This window comes from Rhinoraja longicauda, chromosome 29 (assembly GCF_053455715.1).
Source record: "Rhinoraja longicauda isolate Sanriku21f chromosome 29, sRhiLon1.1, whole genome shotgun sequence".
Classification (NCBI taxonomy): Eukaryota; Metazoa; Chordata; class Chondrichthyes; order Rajiformes; family Arhynchobatidae; genus Rhinoraja; species Rhinoraja longicauda.
This window is the reverse complement of record NC_135981.1, coordinates 30,195,206-30,217,462: the sequence shown is the minus strand read 5'-3', so window position 1 is coordinate 30,217,462 and position 22,257 is coordinate 30,195,206. Positions and strand designations below refer to the sequence as shown.

The following is a 22,257-nucleotide window of genomic DNA, read 5'->3' as shown; positions in this document are numbered from 1 at the left end:
TTATTACTCATAAGATAATGGTTCATGGGATCATAGTTTGCACAAATGAACAGCCTGCTCCTTTCAAAGAAACTACTATAGATGGTCTGCTGTTTCTGGGACATTTTCGGCCTTTCCTTCCTGTTGGTGTTTGTGTTTATTGATCGAGAATTATCTCCAACTGTCTGTATTTCCAGGCCTTTGATAACAGACGGGATGTGATTTTGTGATCTTTCCACAGCCACTAGCAACCAGGAGACCACCATCACAGTGACAGAACAAACAGTGAAGGAAGTACTGAGGCCAGATGATGACGACACCTTCAGTAAATTCTACAAGCACACGCCGAGCCTCCTAACATCCACTGTGGTGCAAATCGAAGAGAGCTTTGATGCCATTTTTGAACACAACACACCAAAGTAAGAACTCAATTGGCTTGTTGTAAAGAACCTGTTAACATCTGAGAGGGATAAAGGCACTGAATTGGTGTTGGTTTAATCCCACATGTACTAAGAGAAGTGAAAAGCTTTGTTTTGTGGGCTCTTAGGGTCAATTCATAACATAAATGAGTACAATCAAGCCAAACACAAGTGCAAAGAGAAAGATGGCTGTGCAGAATATAGTGCTTTACAGTGTTACAGAGAAAGGCTAACCCTAACACTGAATATATTTCATGCAGAGCTCACTGTATGTGTAGGAAGGAACTGCAGATGTTGGTTTAAACCAAAGATAGACACAAAATGCTGGAGTAACTCAGCAGGTCAGGCAGCATCTCTGGAGCAAAGGAATAGGAGACTGTTTCAGGTTGAGACCCTTCTTCAGACCGAGAATCAGGGGAAAGGGAAACGATTCATCTGAAAAGGTACAGAAGAACCAGATCCTGCAAAGATGGCCCACAATGGTCCATTGTTGGCTGTGGAGGAGGTGATACCAAAGGGATACAAACACTTAAAACTAGCAAGACGACTAGGGTGGGGGAGGAACGGAGTAAGAGAGAATGCAAGGGTTACTTGAAATGAGAGAAATCAGGCTCCGTTCTGCTGGATTGTAAGCTGCCCGAGCGGAATATGAGGTTTCACTATACATGGAATGGGTTTCAAAGAACTAAAAAAGGAGGGGAAATCCTTTCAGAAAGCAGTTGGATGTCACAATTAAGTCAAGTCAAGTTTATTTGTCACATACACATCCAAGATGTGCGGTGAAATGAAAGGCCACCCACAGTCCAGCAATAGAGCAATAAAAATAAACAATTTCACACACAATCACAACCAACACAAAAAAAAATAAAAAAATCTCCATCACAGTGAGTCTCCTCCAGTCACCTCCTCACTGTGATGGAAGGCCAGAATGTCTTTTCTCTTCCCCTGCCGTCTTCTCTTGCGGTCAGGCTGTTGAAGTTGCCACGTTCCAGGCCGCGCCGGACGGTTCTGGAGGTTGAGTGACCTTTCTCATCCATTTCCATCACATGAGACTGGGGAAAATGGTTGAGAACCGTCCCTTCAACTATGACTTGCTATCATCTCTGAGGGTAGCAAGAGGCAGCAGCTCCATGCTGGATGTGAGAGTGAGCAGAATGGATGGCAGGTTTGATGTGTTGAGTTAAGGCTGAGAGATAGCCAAGCTCTGAAATCAAGAACAAAGACAGATGAAGATAATTATGCAGAATAAAATGCTGGAAATATTCAGTAGGTCAGGCAGCATCTGTGGAAATAGGAAGTTAACATTTCAGGTCAAATGTCCAGCAGTTCCTACTTTGCTTCAGATCTCAAGCATCTTTTTTGTTTAGGTTTTGCTTTGATTTCATTGAGGGTTTCAAGTTTAGTTGAACCCAACATGGAAACAGGGCCATTGACCCATCATGCCACCCATTGATCACCCTTCCAACTAGCTCTCTGTTACACCACATACGTGGCGTATTGCTCCCGTGGTTAGGGAGCATCCACTCCCTAAACACAAATGGCTAATTAACCTCGATACCCACTTGGGAGGTAGCCAGAGCACCCAGATGAAACCCACACAGTCACAGGGAGAACATGCAAACTCGAGTTAAACCCTCTCGAGTGGCACTAGTGAGCCTCCCTGTGAGGATATGGGTCCCCCTCCAGTTCAATTGAAGAGAGAAGGAAATGTGTGTTTTTTTGTAATTGAGTTTGTTTGTTTCTGCATTATCAAAATGATGAGGTTTTGGTTAAATTCAAAGCACAAAAAGTCCCCTTTGCATTAGATCAAAGCACCGAAGATCAACTTAACAAAACCATTCTGCTGAAGATAGACACAAAATGAGAATGTATGAATAAAAGAATGATACTTTATTGTCACATGTAACAAGTCACAGTGATATTCTTAGCTTTGCATATCCAAGGTATGCAAAGAGTCACCACATAAAGGGCAAAGTTACAATTATACCATTTTAACACAAACCATTTTCAACACAATCCATTTGTGGTCCCCTGTAGTTCCCGACCTCAACTGCTGCCGCGTCCACTCCTGACGCTCCAACCCAGAGTCTGGCCGTGACGATCTGATGCCCGGCTTCTCCGCAGCCTCTTGGAGCTGTCTGCCACTGGCAACCTCCTTGGAGCTGTCTGCCACTCACAGCCTCTCAGAGCTGTCTGCCACTGGCAACCTCCTTGGAGCTGTCTGCCACTGGCAACCTCCTTGGAGCTGTCTGCCACGCGCTGATCCTTGGAGCTGTCTGCCACTGGCAACCTCCTTGGAGCTGTCTGCCACTCACTGATCCTTGGAGCTGTCTGCCACTGACAACCTCCTTGGAGCTGTCTGCCACGCGCTGATCCTTGGAGATGTCTGCCACGCGCTGATCCTTGGAGATGTCTGCCACGCGCTGATCCTTGGAGATGTCTGCCACGCGCTGATCCTTGGAGCTGTCTGCCACGCGCTGATCCTTGGAGCTGTCTGCCACGCGCTGATCCTTGGAGCTGTCTGCCACTCACTGATCCTTGGAGCTGTCTGCCACGCGCTGATCCTTGGAGCTGTCTGCCACGCGCTGATCCTTGGAGCTGTCTGCCACGCGCTGATCCTTGGAGCTGTCTGCCACGCGCTGATCCTTGGAGCTGTCTGCCACGCGCTGATCCTTGGAGCTGTCTGCCACGCGCTGATCCTTGGAGCTGTCTGCCACGCGCTGATCCTTGGAGCTGTCTGCCACGCGCTGATCCTTGGAGATGCTGAAGTAACTCAGCGGGTCTGGCAGCATCTCTGGAGAACAGGAATAGGCGACGTTTCGGGTCGAGACCCTTCTTCAGACTTTAGTCTCAACCTGAAACATCACCTATTCCTTCTCTCCAGAGTTGCTGCCTAACCCATTGAGTTCCTCCAGCATTTTGTGTCAATCTTCAGTGTAAAGCAGCATCTGCAGTTCCTTCCAACAAAATCATTCAGCTGCTCTTTGCACATGAAGATGGACCAAGACCCGGGGATTTGCTGATTTTTAATAGATTGACAAGAAACTGTAGGTGCTGGAATGTGGTGCCACACAGTACTGGAGGAACTCAGCGGGTGGAACATGGACTTCCTCCAGCAGCTTGGGTGAGTTGCTGGTTTAATGCTGTCTTTGTCCCTGCAGGTTGATCTCTGAGGTGGCGGAACACAAGCGAGCAATGAGACCCACTCGTAAAACCCAGTCGTCGCGCAACCCCCTGCGAGTGTTGGCAGCCCGAGGAGATCTCCGGCTAGAGTACACTGAGCAGCGGCTCAACGTGGCTGCTGTAGAGGCCAGGAGGATCCGGGCAGAGAAGAGTAAGTGGAGCGCCAGGCCCTTCCATGATCAGCCTGTGCTGGCAGCATTGGCCCCCACCACCTCACGTCGTACATTTACAAACACCTTTACAAAGTCATTACAGAATCTACTTCCACCACCATTTTAATCTGAGATAATTAAATGATCTGTAATTAAATAAAAACTGGTACTCATAATGGAGGCTATAAAACAAATGGGTTTGGGGTTGATATTATACTGCAGGCTGCACACTGCATTTTGTCTTTAACACAGTGCTGATGGTATGTTTTCCAATTTGCTGCTTTCATAGGGACATAAGCAATTAGTAGGCTGGATAGGCTCTCTGGTCCTCATCAAACCTGTGGATAATCGCTTACCTCAGTACCATTTTACTGCATTCTCCCCATATCCCTTTATCTTTTTGATGTCTGGAAATCCATCCATCTCGATCCTTTTTAGGGTCACTTTAAGGTCATTTTATGTTATTCCAGATATTTGATCCTTGTGTATCTGATATAAAAAATAAGATGTCCGTTGTATAGGAAAGTTATTGATCATCATGCTTTACATGTATTGGTCTGCCTGATGAAGATTTGTGCACATTTCCAGTGGCCAAACACTCGAACTATGCTGACGTGGCATTAGCAGGGCTAACGAGCAAGGAGAACTTCAAAAACGTCAACCTGCGCAATGTGAAGATGACAGAGCAGCCACTCAGCAACAGCACCAGCCTCCCCTTCAGCAAACTGATGCTGCTGCAAGTGAAAGGTAACTACTCTCACTGAGGAGAGACTCATCACTACTCCCAAATTAGAATCTCGCAGACTGGGACATTCCTCAAAATCTGCCCCAATATTTGCCCCGCGCAGTTGTGAACGCAATGTCACAACCAAAGAATACAGTTAAAAATGACATTTTTGTCCACTGGCTTCAAGAACCAGACATAGGCTTAAGGACTGGGGGGAATGATATAATACGAATCTGAGGAGTAACTTTTTCACACAAAGGTTGGTGAGGGTATGGAACGATCTGCCAGAGGAGGTAGTTGAGGCAGGGACTATTGCAATGTTTATGAAGCAATTAGACAGGTACATGGATAGGACAGGTTTAGAAGGGTATGGGCCAAACGCAGACAGGTGGTGCTTGTGTAGATGGGACATGCAGATGTGGGCAGATTGGGCTGAAGGGCCTGTTTCCACATTTTATGATTCTATGGCTTAGGTTTGTCCTTTGTTATATAGTGCTATCCCCAAATGATACTTAAAACTTTTTATCTGAGGGCACATAAAGTCACTGACAAAATAAAAATACTGACTAAAATGAAACAAAGCTTCCACCTGCTCCTTCCCCCCTCCACAAGTGTTGCTGACTCTCATGTAAAGCAGAGCCCTGAGTGTGAGGTGGTGCTGTGGCTCTCTCTGGAAACTCTCTCAGCTCCCTGTGACCGCGTGGGGTTTCTCCAGGCGCTCAGGTTTCCTCCCACATGCCAAAGACGTGCAAGTTTATAGGTTGATTGACTTCGGCAAAATTGTAAATTGTCCCCAGTGTGTAGAATAGCGTTAGTGTACGGGGTGATCGTTGGTCAGTGCAGACTCACTGGGCCAAGGGGCTTTGTTCCGCACTGTTTAAAGTCTAAAGTAAAGTCTAGTCTAAAGGCTCCGTTTTGCGTCCAGCTCCAGGTATGCTGGCTCCTAACTTCCCTCACACAATTCACAAATCACTGCCCACAAATTTGAGATGTAGATTAAAATTTGCTCACACAGTTTTTAATGTGAAATAAAGTAAATAGATATATTTTAAAACTCCTTGACATGTGTGAAGATGATATGTCTTTGCATTACTGTCGGCCATGATATGGACTGTTTAGTAGGAACACAGTACGCCCATATCCATTGTTAGCCTGTGATGGACTGCAGGAGAGAGATGACTGACCCACCTGTCCATCAGCCCAGGGCTGCTGCTGCCACCTCTGTACCCCCCCCCCCCCCCCAACTACAGTGAGGGAGCAAAACGCAGGCTTTCCTTAACCTGTAAAACAATGTGACACCGAGCTTCCCATTATCTCCCGGCCACTTTTCATGTGACCTCTCCACCTGCTTGAGGAATATAAAGAATGTAAAAGGAATCTTAAAAAGGAAATTAGAAAAGCGAAAAAAAGATATGAGGCTGCTTTGGCAAGTAATGTAAAAGTAAACCCCAAGGGGTTCTACAGATATGTCAATAGCAAAAGGATAGTGAGGGATAAAATTGGTCCATTAGAGAGACAGAGTGGACAGCTATGTGCTGAGCCGGAAGAAATGGGGGAGATATTAAACAATTTCTTTTCTTCGGTATTTACCGAGGAGAAGGATATTGAATTATGTGAGGTAAGCGAAACAAGTAGAGTAGTGATGGAAATTAGGAGGATTAAAGAAGAGGAGGTACGGACACTTTTGAAGAATATAAAAGTGGATAAGTCTCCAGGTCCTGATAGGATATTCCCTAGGACATTGAGGGAAGTTAGTGCAGAAATAGCAGGGGCTATGACGGAAATATTTCAAACGTCATTAGAAACAGGGATGGTGCCGGAAGATTGGCGCATTGCGCATGTTGTGCCTTTGTTTAAAAAAGGTTCTAAAAGTAAACCTAGCAATTATAGACCTATTAGTTTGACGTCTGTGGTGGGAAAATTAATGGAAAAGATACTTAGGGACAATATATATAATTATTTGGATAATCAAGGCCTGATTAGAAACAGTCAACATGGATTTGTGCCTGGAAGGTCATGTTTGACTAATCTTCTTGAATTTTTTGAAGAGGTTACCAGGGAAATTGATAAGGGCAAGGCTGTGGATATTGTCTATATGGACTTCAGTAAGGCATTTGACAAGGTTCCACATGGAAGGTTGATTAAGAAGGTTAAATCGTTGGGTATTAATAGTGAGGTTGCAAGATGGATTCAACAATGGCTGAATGGGAGATACCAGAGGGTAACGGTTGACAATTGTATGTCAGGTTGGAGGCCAGTGTCTAGTGGAGTGCCCCAAGGATCTGTGTTGGGTCCACTGTTGTTTGTCATTTACATTAATGATCTGGATGATGGTGTGGAAAATTGGATTAGTAAATATGCAGATGATACTAAGATAGGTGGAGTAGTTGATAGTGAGGTAGATTTTCAAAGTCTACAGAGAGACTTGGGCCTTTTGGAAGGGTGGGCTGAAAGATGGCAGATGGAGTTTAATGCTGATAAGTGTGAGGTGCTGCATTTTGGTAGGACAAATCAAAATAGGACGTACAGGGTAAATGGTAGGGAATTGAGGAATGCAGTGGAACAGAGGGATCTGGGAATAACTGTGCATTGTTCCCTGAAGGTGGAATCTCATGTGGATAGGGTGGTGAAGAAGGCGTTTGGTATGCTTGCCTTTATAAATCAGAGCATCGAGTATAGAAGTTGGGATGTAATGTTGAAATTGTACAGGGCATTGGTGAGGCCAAATCTGGAGTATGGTGTGCAGTTCTGGTCGCCAAATTATAGGAAGGATGTCGACAAAATGGAGAGGGTACAGAGGAGATTTACTAGAATGTTGCCTGGGTTTCAGCACTTAGGCTACAGAGAGAGGTTGAATAGGTTGGGTCTTTATTCTTTGGAGCGTAGAAGGTTGAGGGGGGACTTGATAGAGGTTTTTAAAATTTTGAGAGGGACGGACAGAGTTGACGTGGGTAGGCTTTTCCCTTTGAGAGTGGGGAAGATTCCAACAAGGGGACATAGCTTCAGAATTGAGGGACAAAGGTTTAGGGGTAACATGAGGGGGAACTTCTTTACTCAGAGGGTTGTGGCTGTATGGAATGGGCTTCCGGTGGAAGTGGTGGAGGCTGGCTCGATTTTATTATTTAAGAGTAAATTGGATAGGTATATGGATAGGAGGGGATTGGAGGGTTATGGTCTGAGTGTAGGTAGATGAGACTAGGTCAGGGAGAATGGTCGGCGTGGACTGGTAGGGCCGGACAGGCCTGTTTCCATGCTGTAGTTGTTATATGTTATATGTTATATGCCACCGCTAGCAATCACTGGCAGCTTTGTGTTTGTGAACTGCTGTAGACCCAGGGTTAACTCTGTCGTTTGCAGGTCGCAGGCACGTGCAGGTTCGGTTGGTGGAGCCCCGAGCCACCTCACTCAACAGTGGAGACTGTTTCCTGCTGGTAACGGCACAGCACTGCTTCCTGTGGATTGGCGAGTTCGCTAATGTCATTGAACGCTCTAAGGTACACCTGCTATGTCTAATTCCTTCATTACAACTCATTGTGGATGCTTGCACTTACTGCCCAGCTCGTCCCTGGAGAAGCCAGCATGCTTGGAGAGGGTGGTGCAGCGCTAGAGCTGCTGCCTTACAACGCCAGAGACATGGGTTTTATCCTGACTACGGGTGCTGTCTGTACGGAGTTTGCACGTTCTCCCCGTGACCTGCGTGGGTTTTGTCCAGGTGCTCCGGTTTCCTCCCACACTCCCAAGACATACAGGTTTGCCGGTGAATTGGCTTGGTATAATTGTCCCTAGTGTGTGTTGGATAATGTTAGTGTGCTGGTCAGTGTGGACTCGGTGGCCCAAAGGGCCTGTTTCTGCACTGTCCCTCTAAACTAAACTAAACTAAACTGAAAGTCCACTGATATACTTGTTTGCACAAGTTCTTGTGATTCACATGACCAGGCCTAGAAAGTGTAGGGGTGATGAAATTGTTCAAGTAATTCTGGATGGATATAGGGGTATGGCGAGTCTGAAGGCTTGTTCTTTGTTGAAGAAGTTTATTGCGGTAGCAATATTCAATTACAAAGGATAACAACCGAGATCGCAGACGACCATTAACTCAAACTATTCACATCGAAGTTCTCTCCCCACTGACTGGTTTTGGGCGCCAAAACCACCACGTGACCTTGCTGGCCAATCCGAGGGTTCGACTCTCAGGACCAATCCGAGGGTTCGACTCTCAGGACCAATCCCTATGGTCGCTACATGACCCCCCCCCCAGAACCCGAGGTACGGAACCTAGCAGGGAGCCGGATCTTGCGACCAGAACGAGTAAGGAGAGGGGCTGCAGGCACCACAGGAGCAGGGGGTCCCGGGTCAGGTGGAACTGCAGGAGGGCGGCCCCGCCGAGGCAGCTGACCGACGAGGACAGGGCGGTCCTGATCCAAGTGTGCAGGTTGGAGCCTGGACACAGAGACGAGCTCACTCCTGCCCCCAACATCCAAGGTGAAAGTGACCATCCCTTTACGCAACACGCGGAACGGGCCTTCATAGACCCTCTGCAACGGGGAACGATGGGCATCCCTACGCAGAAACACAAATTCACAGTCCTTCAAGGCAGGCGGTTCATGCACCATGGAACACCCGTGACGTGAAGTAGGAACCGGAGCTAGGGAACCCACTCGCGCCCGGAGTGATGCTAAAACCGACAGAACCGAGGGCTACTGACCAGAGGACTCCGGAAGGAAATCCCCAGGCACTCTGAGTGGCGAGCCATATACCAGTTCCGCGGACAAAGTTCCGAGATCCTGCTTAGGAGCAGTACAGATGCCCAAAAGGACCCAGGGCAGCTGATCCACCCAATCAGGGCCGTCCAGCCGCGCACTGAGGGCAGCCTTAAGTTGCTGGTGAAACCTCTCCACGAGCCCATTAGCCTGTGGGTGGTACGCCGTGGTCTGCTGCAACCTGGAACCGTACAGCTCCGCTAGCATAGCCCAAAGGGTAGAGGTGAACTGGGACCCCCGGTCGGTGGTAATGACGGATGGAACACCGAAGCGGGCCACCCAATGGAGGGCCAGGGCCCGGGCACAAGAGGCGGCGGAGGTGTCGGACAACGGGAAGGCCTCCGGCCAACGGGTAAATCTGTCAACCACCGTGAGTAGGTGAGTGTAGCCCCTAGAGGAAGGTAAAGGCCCAACTAAATCAACGTGAATATGAAAAAACGGACCGCAGGGACCGCAAACTCCTGCACTGAAGGTTGGACATGCCTGTGAACTTTAGAGGTCTGGCAGGGAACACAGGATCGGGCCCAAGTGGCTACTTGCTTCCGCAGGCCATGCCACACAAATCTAGCGGCTATTAAGGCAGAGGTGGAGCGAATGGATGGGTGCGCCAGCCCATGAATGGCATCAAACACCCGGCGCTGAAGGGCGGGGAAGGGAAATATCACACCAGACTTTTGTACCCGCGGGCCCGCAAGCCACTTGGGCCAACTTCAACCCCGAAGTGGTGGACTGGTATGCCGAGGCGGTGTCTGCCAGGCGCTGTGCCTCCGCAAGCTCCTGGAAATCTACCTCACATTCCACCGCTGAAATTGGGGAAACGGCTGGCCTGGACAGGGCATCAGCAACGGCATTAAGCCTACCCGCGACGTGGCGGACATTGGTAGTAAACTCTGAGATGGCAGTCAGGTGCCGCTGCTGGCGGGCCGACCATGGGTCCGACACTTTCGAAAAAGCAAAAGTCAGCAGTTTATGATCAGTAAAGGCCACGAACTGGTGGCCTTCTAGAAAATACCTAAAGTGGTGGACAGCTAAATAGAGAGCCAGAAGCTCCCGGTCAAAGGCGCTATATTTCAGCTCAGCCGGATTAAGCTGTTGGCTGAAAAACGCCAAGGGCTGCCAACTGCCATCTACATGCTGTTCCAAGACCCCTCCCACGGCCACGTCCGACGCATCGACTGTCAGGGCCGTGGGGGCGGAGGTGCTCGGGTGGACGAGCATGGTGGCGTCTGCCAGAGCCACTTTAGCTGCCTCAAAGGCCGTCTCAGCGGCCGCAGACCACTCCAACTCGACAGGTTTGCCTGCGAGGCACTGGAAAAGTGGACGCATGATCCGTGCTGCAGCCGGCACGAACCTGTGATAGAAATTCACCATCCCCACAAACTCCTGCAACCCTTTTACCATGGTGGGCCTCGGAAAGGCACGAACTGCCTCCACTTTTTCCGGCAAAGGAGTGGCACCGGCCGAGGTGATCCGGTGACCTAAGAAATCAATAGAGGGGAGACCAAACTGACACAAACTGAGGGGTGAATGATTAGCCCGTGGTCTTGAAGCCGCCGGAACATGGTCCGTAAATGGACCAGATGTTCTTGCTCCGAGCGACTGGCGACCAGGATATCATCCAAATAAATAAAAGCAAAAGACAATTCCCGACCGACATGGTCCATAAGCCTCTGGAACGCCTGTGCCGCGTTTTTCAAACCGAAAGGCATACGCAACTATTCGAACAACCCGAACGGAGTGATCATGGCAGTCTTTGGTATGTCTTCCGGATGCACAGGAATCTGGTGGTAGCCCCGCACCAAATCAATTTTGGAGAATACCGTAGCACCTTCCAGCCTAGACGAGAAGTCCTGGATGTGCGGTATGGGGTAGCGGTCTGCCGTGGTGACGGCGTTAAGACGCCGGTAATCTCCACATGGTCTCCACCCCCCAGATGCTTTGGAGACCATATGCAACGGAGAGGCCCACAGGCTGTCGGAACGACAGACAATGCCCATTTGTTCCATCTTCTGAAAATCTTCACGTGCTACCATCAGTTTGTCCGGCAGCAACCTCCGGGCCCGCGCAAAAACGGGGGGCCCCTCGGTGGGAATGTGATGGACAATGCCGTGCCTTGCAGAAGGGGCGTCGAAACGCTGAACGAGCAGCTCCGGAAACTGAGCCAGGACCGCAGCATACGGGTCGGAGGCCGCGACTACGGCCTGGACAATCGGGCTGGGCGGGGTGGCAGGCGGTGGAGCAGCGGGCTCATCGCTGCTAGCGGAGGGTCGAAGGCCTTTACCTCGGACATCGGCTACTAGCGAAAAGACCCAGAGGAAATCTGCGTCCAGGATCGCCTGACCGACTTCCGCAACGATAAATGACCATTCGTACGTGCAGGTACCGAAAGACAGAGACATTGCCCGCGTACCATACGTGCGGATGGGGCTACCGTTGACCGCGATGAGGATTGGCCCTCTCTTACCCGATCGGGCTTCGAGGTCGGTCGGCGGTACGATGCTGACTATGGCTCCCGTGTTGACTAAGAACTCTGTGTCTGTGAATCGATCCACGACGCAGAGGCGTCGGTTCCGGCCAATCGCAACTGCCTCTATGTACGATCGGCCGAGGCATTTCCCGAGAAAGTGCAAGGTGAGCGGCAGTTGCGGGCTTCTCCACCCCATCTCAGATGATAATAACACCAGCCGCACTTGTGCGGATCCTTTTGGCGGGGTTTCGGAGAAATGGCGGGGGTCGCGGCGCCATCTTGGTGTCGCGGCGGGCTGCCCGATGGAGCCGAGACCCTGTTGATCGAACTGTACTTTTTCGATTTCGACGCCATGAGCGCATCGGCTTTCTCCGCGTATGCCACGGGGTCCTTAAAAGAACAATCCGTGAGCATAAGCCTAACGTTTTCTGGAGGTTGCTCCCGGAATGCCTGCTCGAACATGAGGCAATCCTTGTGCTCACCTGCCAGCGCCAACATTTCGACCATGAGGGCGGACGGCAGCCGATCTCCGAGATCTGGTAGGTGCATAAGCCTCTCAGCTCGATCATGCCTACTAAATCCGAAGGTTCGAAGCATGAGTACCTTCAGCGCCTCGTACTTGCCATCTGCAGGAGGGGAGGTGATGAACTGCATCACCCACGCGGACGTCTCAGGCGGTAGAGCGCTGACCAGGTAATAATACTTCGTCTCATCCACCGAGATGTTTCTCAGGTGGAACTGGGCTTCAGCATGGGCAAACCAAAGGTGTAGTTGATGTGCCTAAAACGGAGGAAGATGAACGCTGACCGCGTTTAGCTGCGGTACGCCGGGCGTTAGCACCGAAGCAGGGGCGCCTTGTCCCTCCATGGTAGATGATCGGCTAGATCACGTCGGGGTCACCAATATGGCGAGTCTGAAGGCTTGTTCTTTGTTGAAGAAGTTTATTGCAGTAGCAATATTCAATTACAAAGGATAACAACCGAGATCGCAGACGACCATTAACTCAAACTATTCACATCGAAGTTCTCTTCCCACTGACTGGTTTTGGGCGCCAAAACTACCACGTGACCTTGCTGGCCAATCCGAGGGTTTGACTCTCAGGACCAATCCCTATGGTCGCTACATGGGATCCTTTGTTGCAGGAGTTCTGGTCAAGGCAGTATAACCTTCACTCTGGAACTAATCCAGCAGGAGTGAAACTAGGAAGAAGCTTCACAGAAAGAAATGGAAAGCTGGAATCCTTTCCTGACAAAGCTATTGAGGCCGAGTCCATTTCAAATCCTTGGTAGATTTTTGTTAGCTGTCACATCAAATGTTTAGTATTTACAATGGGTCATTGGAGATTCCCTTGAAGGCCAGAGTAGTTAGTGCTCCTGCCTCACAACTTCAGCAGCACTGATCCACCCTGACCATCTCACTTCCTGGTTGCTGCTGTTTCTTTATTCCCCTTGTGTGCACTAAAACCATTTAACAACACAAGAAGCAGGATCAGGGTGAGTCCAGCCCAGGTCGCCAGTCAGTCAGGTCATGACTGATCCCAACCCACCACCCGAGTTTTTACTGGTCTCCATTTCTTCTGACAGACCAAACGCTGCTCAGGCTTGAGTCAGCTTGATGACCGAGCAATTTTACATTGGTTGCACTCACCAGACCTTCAGTTGTGGGACCCCTGATGAACAGACATGAGGAACACCTGTTCACTGGAAGTGTTGCAGGCAGTGTAATGTTGGCAGGTAGATGTCCCACTCACTAAATGTGGTCTGATTCACTCACTCCTCACACATCACGATTGCCCCAGCCATGCCTCAATCAGCCAAAGGCCTGTTTCCATGCTGTATACCTAATCTAATCTAAACTTAAACACCCAGGAATGCAGGAGACTACAGAGAGTGGTGGACACTGCCTGGTCCATCACAGGTACTGACCTCCCAACCATCAAAGTGATCTCTGGGAAAGGTCTACCATAACTCTACCGCAGATACCATTGAGAAGGTATCTTGGATTGGACATATACTTGGACTGACCAAACCTTTGGACCTGGATATCACTGTCTGTTTTGTTCTTGATTTCTTTGAGTGGTTGAGTGGTGACCATTAGTTGCTTCCCTTCCTTTAGGCATCAGAGCTGGCTAATTTCATCCATACAAAACGTGAACTGGGGTGCCGGGCAGCAGCGGTCACCATTATCGAAGAGGGCATTAACAACCAAAGCAAACGGACCAAGGACTTCTTGGATCTCCTTGGTGGCCAGATGGAATATCAAGGTAAGAACATCAGAATGCCGCAATGTCATTAGTCAGTGGATCACCCAGTGGTTGCCAAGAATTAACTCAAATAAATTGAATTGATGGAAGGATTTCATGAAGCCATGGGTTTTCCAACACATTTTTGAACATTTTTGCAAAATGCACCTCACCATACCTGTGCATATGACGATGAATTCAACTGGATCCCAACTTCAAGTTCCAGTAGCTCGTGCTGGTGAGGGTAGAACAGAAAGATAGCGGAGATTAGTGTGTGGCTGAGAGTTGGTGTAGGGGGCAGATCTTTACATTTCTGGACCATTGGTATCTCTTCTGGGGCAGTGGTGACATGTATGATCGGGACAGGTTGCACCATTATGGACGGTTCGTCTAGTGAGGCCAGATGGGTGGAGTTGAGTAACAAGAAAGGGATGATCACCTTGTTGGGGGTGTACTACAGACCCCCAAATAGTCAATGAGAATTAGAAGAACAAATGTGCCAGGAGATTGCAGATGGCTGCAAGTCAAATAAGTTTGTTATAGTAGGGGATTTTAACTTTCCCATTATGCACTGGGAAAAGTCTATGTTGGCTGGTGTGGGCAAGTTGGGCCAAAGAGCCTGTTTCCACACTGTATCCCTTTATGACTGCGATTCTAAGTAGCGTACCAGTTCCAGAGACAATGTCTGCAATGGGGTAGTGATGAATCGGATGGAGATGGGGTGGAGGTGAATCAGACAGTACCCCAGCTTATGGAAGGACCGTTCAGAAGCCTGATAACAGAGGGGAAGAAGCTGTTCCTGAGTCTGGTGGTGCACGCTTTCAATCTTCTGTTCCTTCAGCCTGACAGGAGTGGGGAGAAAACAGAATGACCAGGGTGAGACAAGTCTTTGATTATGTTACAGTTTTTCTGAGGCATTGTGGGGTAAGTGAAATGATGGCCCTTATTGCATGGAGCATGGAGGACCCATGTAGTGAAGTCTAGCAACATTTTGGTGAAATTATAAGTGGAGTATTGTATCTTGTGTTTGTTTCTTTAATTAAGGAGACATAGACTTGTGTTAAAAGCAAGTTAGAATTGGTTATCTCCTGGAATTAAATGTTTGCCTTTGGGGAAGGTTTGACCAGATACAGTCAATGCTCAATAAGGTTCAGGAAAATGAGAGGTAATTTTATTGAATGATGAACAATGAATGGCTGTGCTGGCTCAAAGGCCAAATGGCCTCCTCCTGCACCTATTTTCTACATTTCTATGTTTCTTTGAGGTTCTGAGGGGTTTGAGTCCTTGACAAGGTGGAGGAAGTAAGGATGTTTTCCCTTGTGGGGGAATCTAGAACTGAGTACCCAGGGCCGTTTTTACAGCATTATGGGCCCCCGGGCAAAGCAGTGTACTGGGGCCCCTACCGTTACTCTCCCCCACCCCCCTTTCCCTACCAGCCCCCCTCTGTCGTGCCGGCGAAAAGCACTTAGCGATGGACTTAGGGTGCTACATTGTTGCGAAAAGCACTTACAGATCGCTGTGAGAAGCACTTAGTGACCGAAAATGTTGCGAAAAAAGCACTTATTGAACCTACATTTTTAAAATAGTATTTATTTATTGCAAGTCACTTAACATACACAGATCAGCATGGGGCCCCTATGCTCGTGGCCCCCTGGGCAAGTGCCCATCAGGCCCATGCGTTAAGACGGCCCTGTGAGTACCGTTTCACTATAAAGAGTCACCCAGTGAAGACTGAGACGAGGAGGAATATCTTTCTTTAAAGGGTCATGAATCTTTGGAATTCTCTACCTTGAGACCTGTGGAGATGGTATAATTGAATCAGTTCAAGGCTAAGGTGTATAATATATTGGATCCGAGCAAGGTTGAATGCTACAGAGAACTGGCAAGGGGGAGGACTGAGGCAAGGATCGGGACAGCCTCAAATTACTGAAGAGCAGAGCCACTCAAAGTGCCATCTGGCTTAGTCTGCACTGTTTCCAATGTTGTTGTTTCTATTTCCGCCCTCACTTCCCTTCCCACTGTTCTCTCTCCCACAGTCATCCTCACTCTACTTCCCACCGTCCTCTCTCTCACCATCACCCTCATTCCCACATTTTCTGACACTTTTTCTCACTCCCTCTAACAATCTTAGAACTTCCATCTCCCTTTTCTCCCACATGCCTGCTCTTTCCCAAGCTTCTCAATCCTCTTCTTACACCTTCTCAATATATCCCACAATCTCTCTCATTCTGCAAGCCTCTTTCGTTCCCTCGCTAGCATTCCCAGAGCCTCTCTCACTGTACGGCTCGTTCTCACACCATCTCCACCCTCTCTCATTGCCCCTTGCTCACAATGGGAGAGCATTGTGCTGATGGATGGGGCAGTCCAGCTGCTGAGACCCCACCCTGAGCTCTGCATGTGGTTGGCCTCCAGCAGTCTGGGAGCATCTGCCTAGTTGCCGCCCCTGTGATGATGATATTGCTGTGTGTCTGCAGATGCGGGGGATCCTGAGGAAGATGAGATGTACGAAGCTGCAATCATCGAAACAAACCACATATATCGCCTGGTGGAGGACAAGCTTGTCCCAGACACGGAATGGTGGGGAAAGATCCCTCGCTGCTCCATGCTGAACTCAAAGGAGGTAGGAGTGCTTTTGAGCTTCTCTATCTTCAACAACTTTGAACTTGAATGATACGTGTGGCTGGAAACGTGACAACTCTTGTGTACTGCCTCAGTGTAATTTACTCTGGTGAATGCATGAATGAATGAATGTGACATGTGACAATGGAAGTGTTTGTCTTGCATACCATACACAAAATATGCAAAGAGTCGCCAATTATATGGTGCCGACAAAGTTACAAACTATTCACCGTAGTCCCAATGGTTCCTCTGTTCTCTCAGTGGCCCCCCCACGCCAGGTCCCTCTGTTCTCACTGACCCCGCCCCCCCCCCCCATACCAGGTCCCTCTTTGTTCACTTGGCCCACACACTGGGTCCCTCTTTGTTCTCTCGACAGCGTTTCCTTGACCAACCTCCAACAGTCACACCAGAATACTTAAAGTATGATGTATAGTAAGATTTTTACTGAACTGTATGTAAGGTTGCCAACTTTCTCACTCCCAAATAAGGGACAAAAGGTGACGTCACCGCCCCGTGCCCCACGTGACCTCACCCAGCCAGTGGCCACGTGCTCTCGCTCCACCAATGGTGGCCGCCCGGGCCGGAAGGCGGGTTGCTACGCAACCTCCGTCACGCGGTGCCCGGGCCTCCGGGCCTACACTATCCAGGCCTACAGTGCCCTCCCAGGCTTACGGTGTTCTGGGCCTACACTGTCCGGCGGGGCTACAGTGTCCGGGCCTACAGCGCCCTCCCAGGCCTACAGTGGGACTGTAGGGCCTAATACGGGATAAGGGCAGTCCCGTACGGGACAAACAAATTTAGCCCAATATACAGGATTTCCCGGCTAATACGGGACCCTAACTGTATGCATAAAAGGAACTTCCCTGTACCTAGTTACATGTGGAGTATTATCGGCAGTCAATCTGAAGAAGATTCTCGACCCGAAATGTTACCTATTCCTTTTCTCCAGAGATGCTGCCTGTCCTGCTGAGTTACTCCAGCGTTTTGTATCTATCTTCGGTTTAAACCAGCATCTGCAGTTCCTTCCTACACAAAAAATGTTTCCCATTTTGATTGTGAGCCAGTGGATTTAATGGTTGAGTTTATTCCCTCTTTGTTTGCAGGTACTGGTTCTGGACTTTGGCTGTGAGTTGTACATTTGGCACGGCAAGGAGGTGACGCTGACACAACGCAAGACGGCACTGCACTTAGGCAAGCAGCTGCTGAGCACTTCCTACGACTACAGCAATTATGTCATCAACCCCCTGGACCCTGGCGCCACGAGGAACATCGGCCAACAGTGAGTTGATGTTGCAACAATATCCATCCTCAATTGTGTCCAGTCGAGCTGGACACTGGGGGTGCTGAGGCTGTGGCAGAATGGCCATGATTCTTCTGTCTGGCTGGACTATAAGTGTCAGCAATGTTTTCCAATCTCAACCTCCACATCCAATCAATCTAGTGTCTCCAGAAGGTGCCATTGTAAAGCCAGGGAGAGTTATCTTTTCATCTCCAGAACATGAGATTTTGGACAGCGCCAAAGACCCGGGTTTGATCCTGACTACAGGTGCTGTCTGCACGGAGTTTGTACATTCTCCCCGAGACCTGTGTAGGTTTTGTCCAGGATATCCGGTTTCCTCCCACATTCCAAAGATGTTCTGGTTTGTAGGTTAATTGGCTTTGGTATTGTGGTAAATTATCCCTAGTGTGTGTAGGATAGAGTTAGTGTATGAGGTGATCGGTTATTGGCGCAGACTGTGGGCAAAGGGCCTGTTTCCACACTGTATAAACTAAACATCATCTCCTGGACACCTCTCTCTAAATCCTCCTGACAGTCACCAAATAGACAATCCTACTCAGGGACCTGAAGGATGACAGGTATTGGAGATGAGGAAATAGCTCATGATTCACAGCCAGCACTGTCGTTCACCTGCCTCCATCCATCTCCTGTGTTCACTATCAGTACACACACTCACCCCTGTCATTCATTGCCTGTGAATCATCACCTGTGAATCATCCACACAATCATTGCGTGTGTGTACTCAATACACACACTCACCCCTCACATTCAACACCTGTGAATCATCACCTGTGTAGTCAATACACACACTCAGGCCTCACAATCATTGCCTCACAGATGACGTTCACTGCCCACGTGCAACACCCACACTCGCTGCCTGCATGCAGCCCAAGCTCAATACTCACACTCACCACTCACACTTGTTGCTTGTGATCACTGCCGCTGATGGATACTCACACTCATCGCCGGCCCAAGTATCTCCATCGTGCTCTGGCATTTACCACACCCACAGCCCCAGCGACAATCCGCATTGAGAAGCTGCCTCCATCAATGGTGACCACCACCATGATGGACATCATGAGTGGGTGGATCACACCTCACACACACGACAGGGGAAAAAGCTTTGACAACTGGTTTGACCCTGATTCTCAAAAACATTCTAAAGCTATTAAAACTATTTTAATTAAAGAAATAAATATTTAAAAAGAACATTAGAAATAAAAAGATAAATATATACAATTGAAACAATCTAAAGTAACTATCAGAAATCAAAACCTGCAGATTTGTGAGCCTGAAGTATTAATGTTTCCGAGCAGAGCTGAGGGAATGCCATCCACCTGAAACATGAGCCTTTTGCCAGCCTCATAAGGCAGCATCTGGGGCACGAGGGAATGACATTCCATTGACACTGTTCTGAAACATGAACTCTTTTTCTCTCTCCACATTTTGGTGCCAATCTGTTGAGAACTCTAGCATTTTCTAAACTGGTTAATACACTGATTTGTTTTTTTTGAACTGGCCACCACTGACAAGGCCACCTTTAGAATTTAGCGCGGAAATAGGCTCACCGAGTCCATGCCAACTAGCGATCACCCCGTACACAAGCACTATTCTCCACTCTAGGGACGATTTATAATTCACAGAAGCTAATTAACCTAAAGCTCTGTACGTCTTTGGAGTGTGGGTGGAAAACGGAGTTCCTGGAGAAAACCCACGCAGTCACGGGGAGAACGTACAAACTCCATACAGACAGCACCCGTAGTCAGGATTGAACTCGGCTCTTTGGTGCGGTACTCTACCACTGTCTCGCCCTTAATTTTATTGCCCGGCCCTGTTTGCCTTTGACAAGGTGATATTAAACCCTGGTAATTATTGAATTGCTGCAGAGCTTTTGGTGAATGTGTCACACAATGTTGTTAGACGTTCCATGAATTAGTCCCAGGGACGATGAAATGCCACCTGAAGCACCCACAGCTAGATCACCAAATCAGTGTGGTGTGTATCTCAGAGAGAAACGTTCAGCTGGCTGTGTTGCCATGCATCAGTTGCCTTCATTTGTCTTAGTCATAGACATTGCAGGTTTGGGAGATGCAGTGGGGATAGCTAGTAAAAAGCTGGCAGACCTGTTGCCTCACAACACCTGACCTCCAGTGCTGTCTGTGTGGCGTTTGCACGTTCTCCCGGTGAACACGTGGGTTTCCCCTGGGTGCTCCAGTTTCCTCCCACATCCAAAAGACGTGCGGGTTTGGAGGTTAATTGGACTTTGTAAATTGCCCTTTGTGTGTAGAGGGTGGATGAGAAAGGGGGATAACATAAAACTAGTATTAGCAGGTGATAGATGGTCAAAATGGAGTCATCGAGCCAAAGAGCCTATTTCCACGCAATAAGTCTAAAAACTAAAATCTACCGTAAACTGCTCCCATCAGCTTAAGGAACTGCTGACGTCACCAATTGTAAGTCATTGTGAAGTTACGGGCAGTCTTGATTGGTGCCAAGAAGGCTTGAAGATTCAACTTGTTCTTTACAATTGGGTATAGTTTTGATAAAGTCTGAGGAAAGGTCCTGATCCAAAACATTACCTATAAATGTTCTCCAGAGATGCTGCCTGACCCAATGAGTTACCTAATCAGATGTGCAGCACTTTGGTCAACGTGGGTTGTTTTTAAATGTGCTATACAAATAAAATTGACTTGACTTGACTTGACTTGACTCTGGCACTTTGTGTCCTGTTTTTTAAACCAGCATCTGCGATTCCTTGTGTTTTGACTTGAATAAAGAAAGGCATGAACTGATGGGAAAAGATCATCAAAGCTTTTCACTATACCTTGGTATATATGATAATAAACTAAACTGAAACTGAAAATAATTGGAATTGGTGAGGAGAGAGATTACTAAGGACTTTATCCACAGGTTGATGGAGCTGAGAAGTGGTGAAGTTATCATTGGAGTTTCTGAGGAGATTGTGGCTAATCATTTGAGGTAGTGGAATAGACTCAGGAGATCAAAGCAACATTTAGCTTTGGATTACTTCTGTAAAATCAATGGTCACAGGCACTTTGCTCTGCTGAAAATTTCACTGAGTTATTTTTATTAACAACAGCTTATAAAGTTAAAAGTCAATTCCTTTTCCCTAGACAGGGGCGTCCTGAGTGGGTCATCTTTGGTCGTTTATCACAGCACAACGAAACAATTTTATTCAAGGAGAAGTTTCTGGACTGGGTTGATCTGAGAAAACAGACCCAGCAGGAAGTGGAGCCCACAGCCGAGTTAAAGGTACAGGTAAATATTTCATGACCCAAAGATCTCGAGCATCTCGACTCTTGAAATGTAATGAGTGCAATAATGTGGTAAGCACAAGTAAATAGTACATAGCATGCAGCGGTGGGATACACTGAGGTCATAAGACAATGCCAATGATCTGCCCTGTTGTAACGGGATATTATCCAGGATACCGGAGGAATTTCCTTTCCTCGTCCTCAATAGTGGCCACTTTCGTGGCTGCCTGAGAAGACCGTCAATCCCCAAGCCTGCTCCATTTAATAAGATCATGGCTGATTTGATTGTAACCTCAATTTCACATACTTGTCCACCTTTTCAAACCTTTCCTTTCTTTGCTTATTGAAAATCTTTCTAACTAAAGTGAAGGAAGGAACTGCAGATGCGGGTTTAAACCAAAAATAGACACAAAGTGCTGGAGTAACTCAGCGGGAAAGGCAGCATCTCTGGAGAGAAGGAATGGGTGACGTTTCTGTTGTGATATTGCTAGGACTACTTTGTTGGTCACAAGGACTACTTTGTATGCCTGTGTATATAAGTGATTGGTGTGATTGGGCGGCCACTCTGGATCCAGGCGGCCTTGGAACCAACAGCCTGGAGTACAAGCTGCACCATGATAACATCTTAAACATGTGTACTCGTGGTCCTTCCAGAGTCACAACAAAGGTACAACAGGTACCGGACCACGAAGTACAACAGTTTCGGGTCGAGAAGAAGGATCTCGACCCGAAACGTCATCCATGCCTTATCTCCAGATTTCCTGCCTGTCCCGCTGAGTTACTCCAGCATTTGTGCCTATCTTCTTTCTAACTTAAAAATATTCCAAGACTACTACTTCTACCCCTTGAGGAAGAGCTTTCCATGGATTCACAACCTTCTGAGAGAAAAAAATGTTAGCCTCATCTCTGTCTTAAATGGGTGACCTTTTATTTTTAAATAATGGCCCTGAATTCTCGATTTTTTGAAGAAAATTTCCTCCCCACATCGACCATGTCATAGAGTCATACAGTGTGGAAATAGGCCCTTGTCCCAACTTGCCATCAACGTTCCAACCAGTCCCACCTGCTTGCATTTGGCCCATATCTCCCTCAACCTATCGTATCCATATACCTGTCCAAATGTTTCTTAAACGTTGCAATAGTACCTGCCTCAATAAT

The 22,257-nt window shown here is 48.1% G+C and overlaps 1 protein-coding gene across 1 annotated transcript in view; it reads left to right on the top strand.

Annotated features, from left to right (window-relative positions):
* The window catches only part of LOC144607597 (supervillin-like), a 109,337-nt gene that overhangs the window by 37,893 nt on the left and 49,187 nt on the right, over positions 1-22,257 (top strand). The window contains exons 6-14 of the mRNA XM_078424520.1: positions 221-398; positions 3,560-3,732; positions 4,322-4,480; positions 7,818-7,954; positions 13,800-13,947; positions 16,401-16,546; positions 17,649-17,801; positions 20,750-20,754; positions 20,941-21,097. Coding sequence (XP_078280646.1) covers positions 221-398; positions 3,560-3,732; positions 4,322-4,480; positions 7,818-7,954; positions 13,800-13,947; positions 16,401-16,546; positions 17,649-17,801; positions 20,750-20,754; positions 20,941-21,097 — 1,256 coding nt within the window. The remainder of the gene's footprint in view (positions 1-220; positions 399-3,559; positions 3,733-4,321; positions 4,481-7,817; positions 7,955-13,799; positions 13,948-16,400; positions 16,547-17,648; positions 17,802-20,749; positions 20,755-20,940; positions 21,098-22,257) is intronic.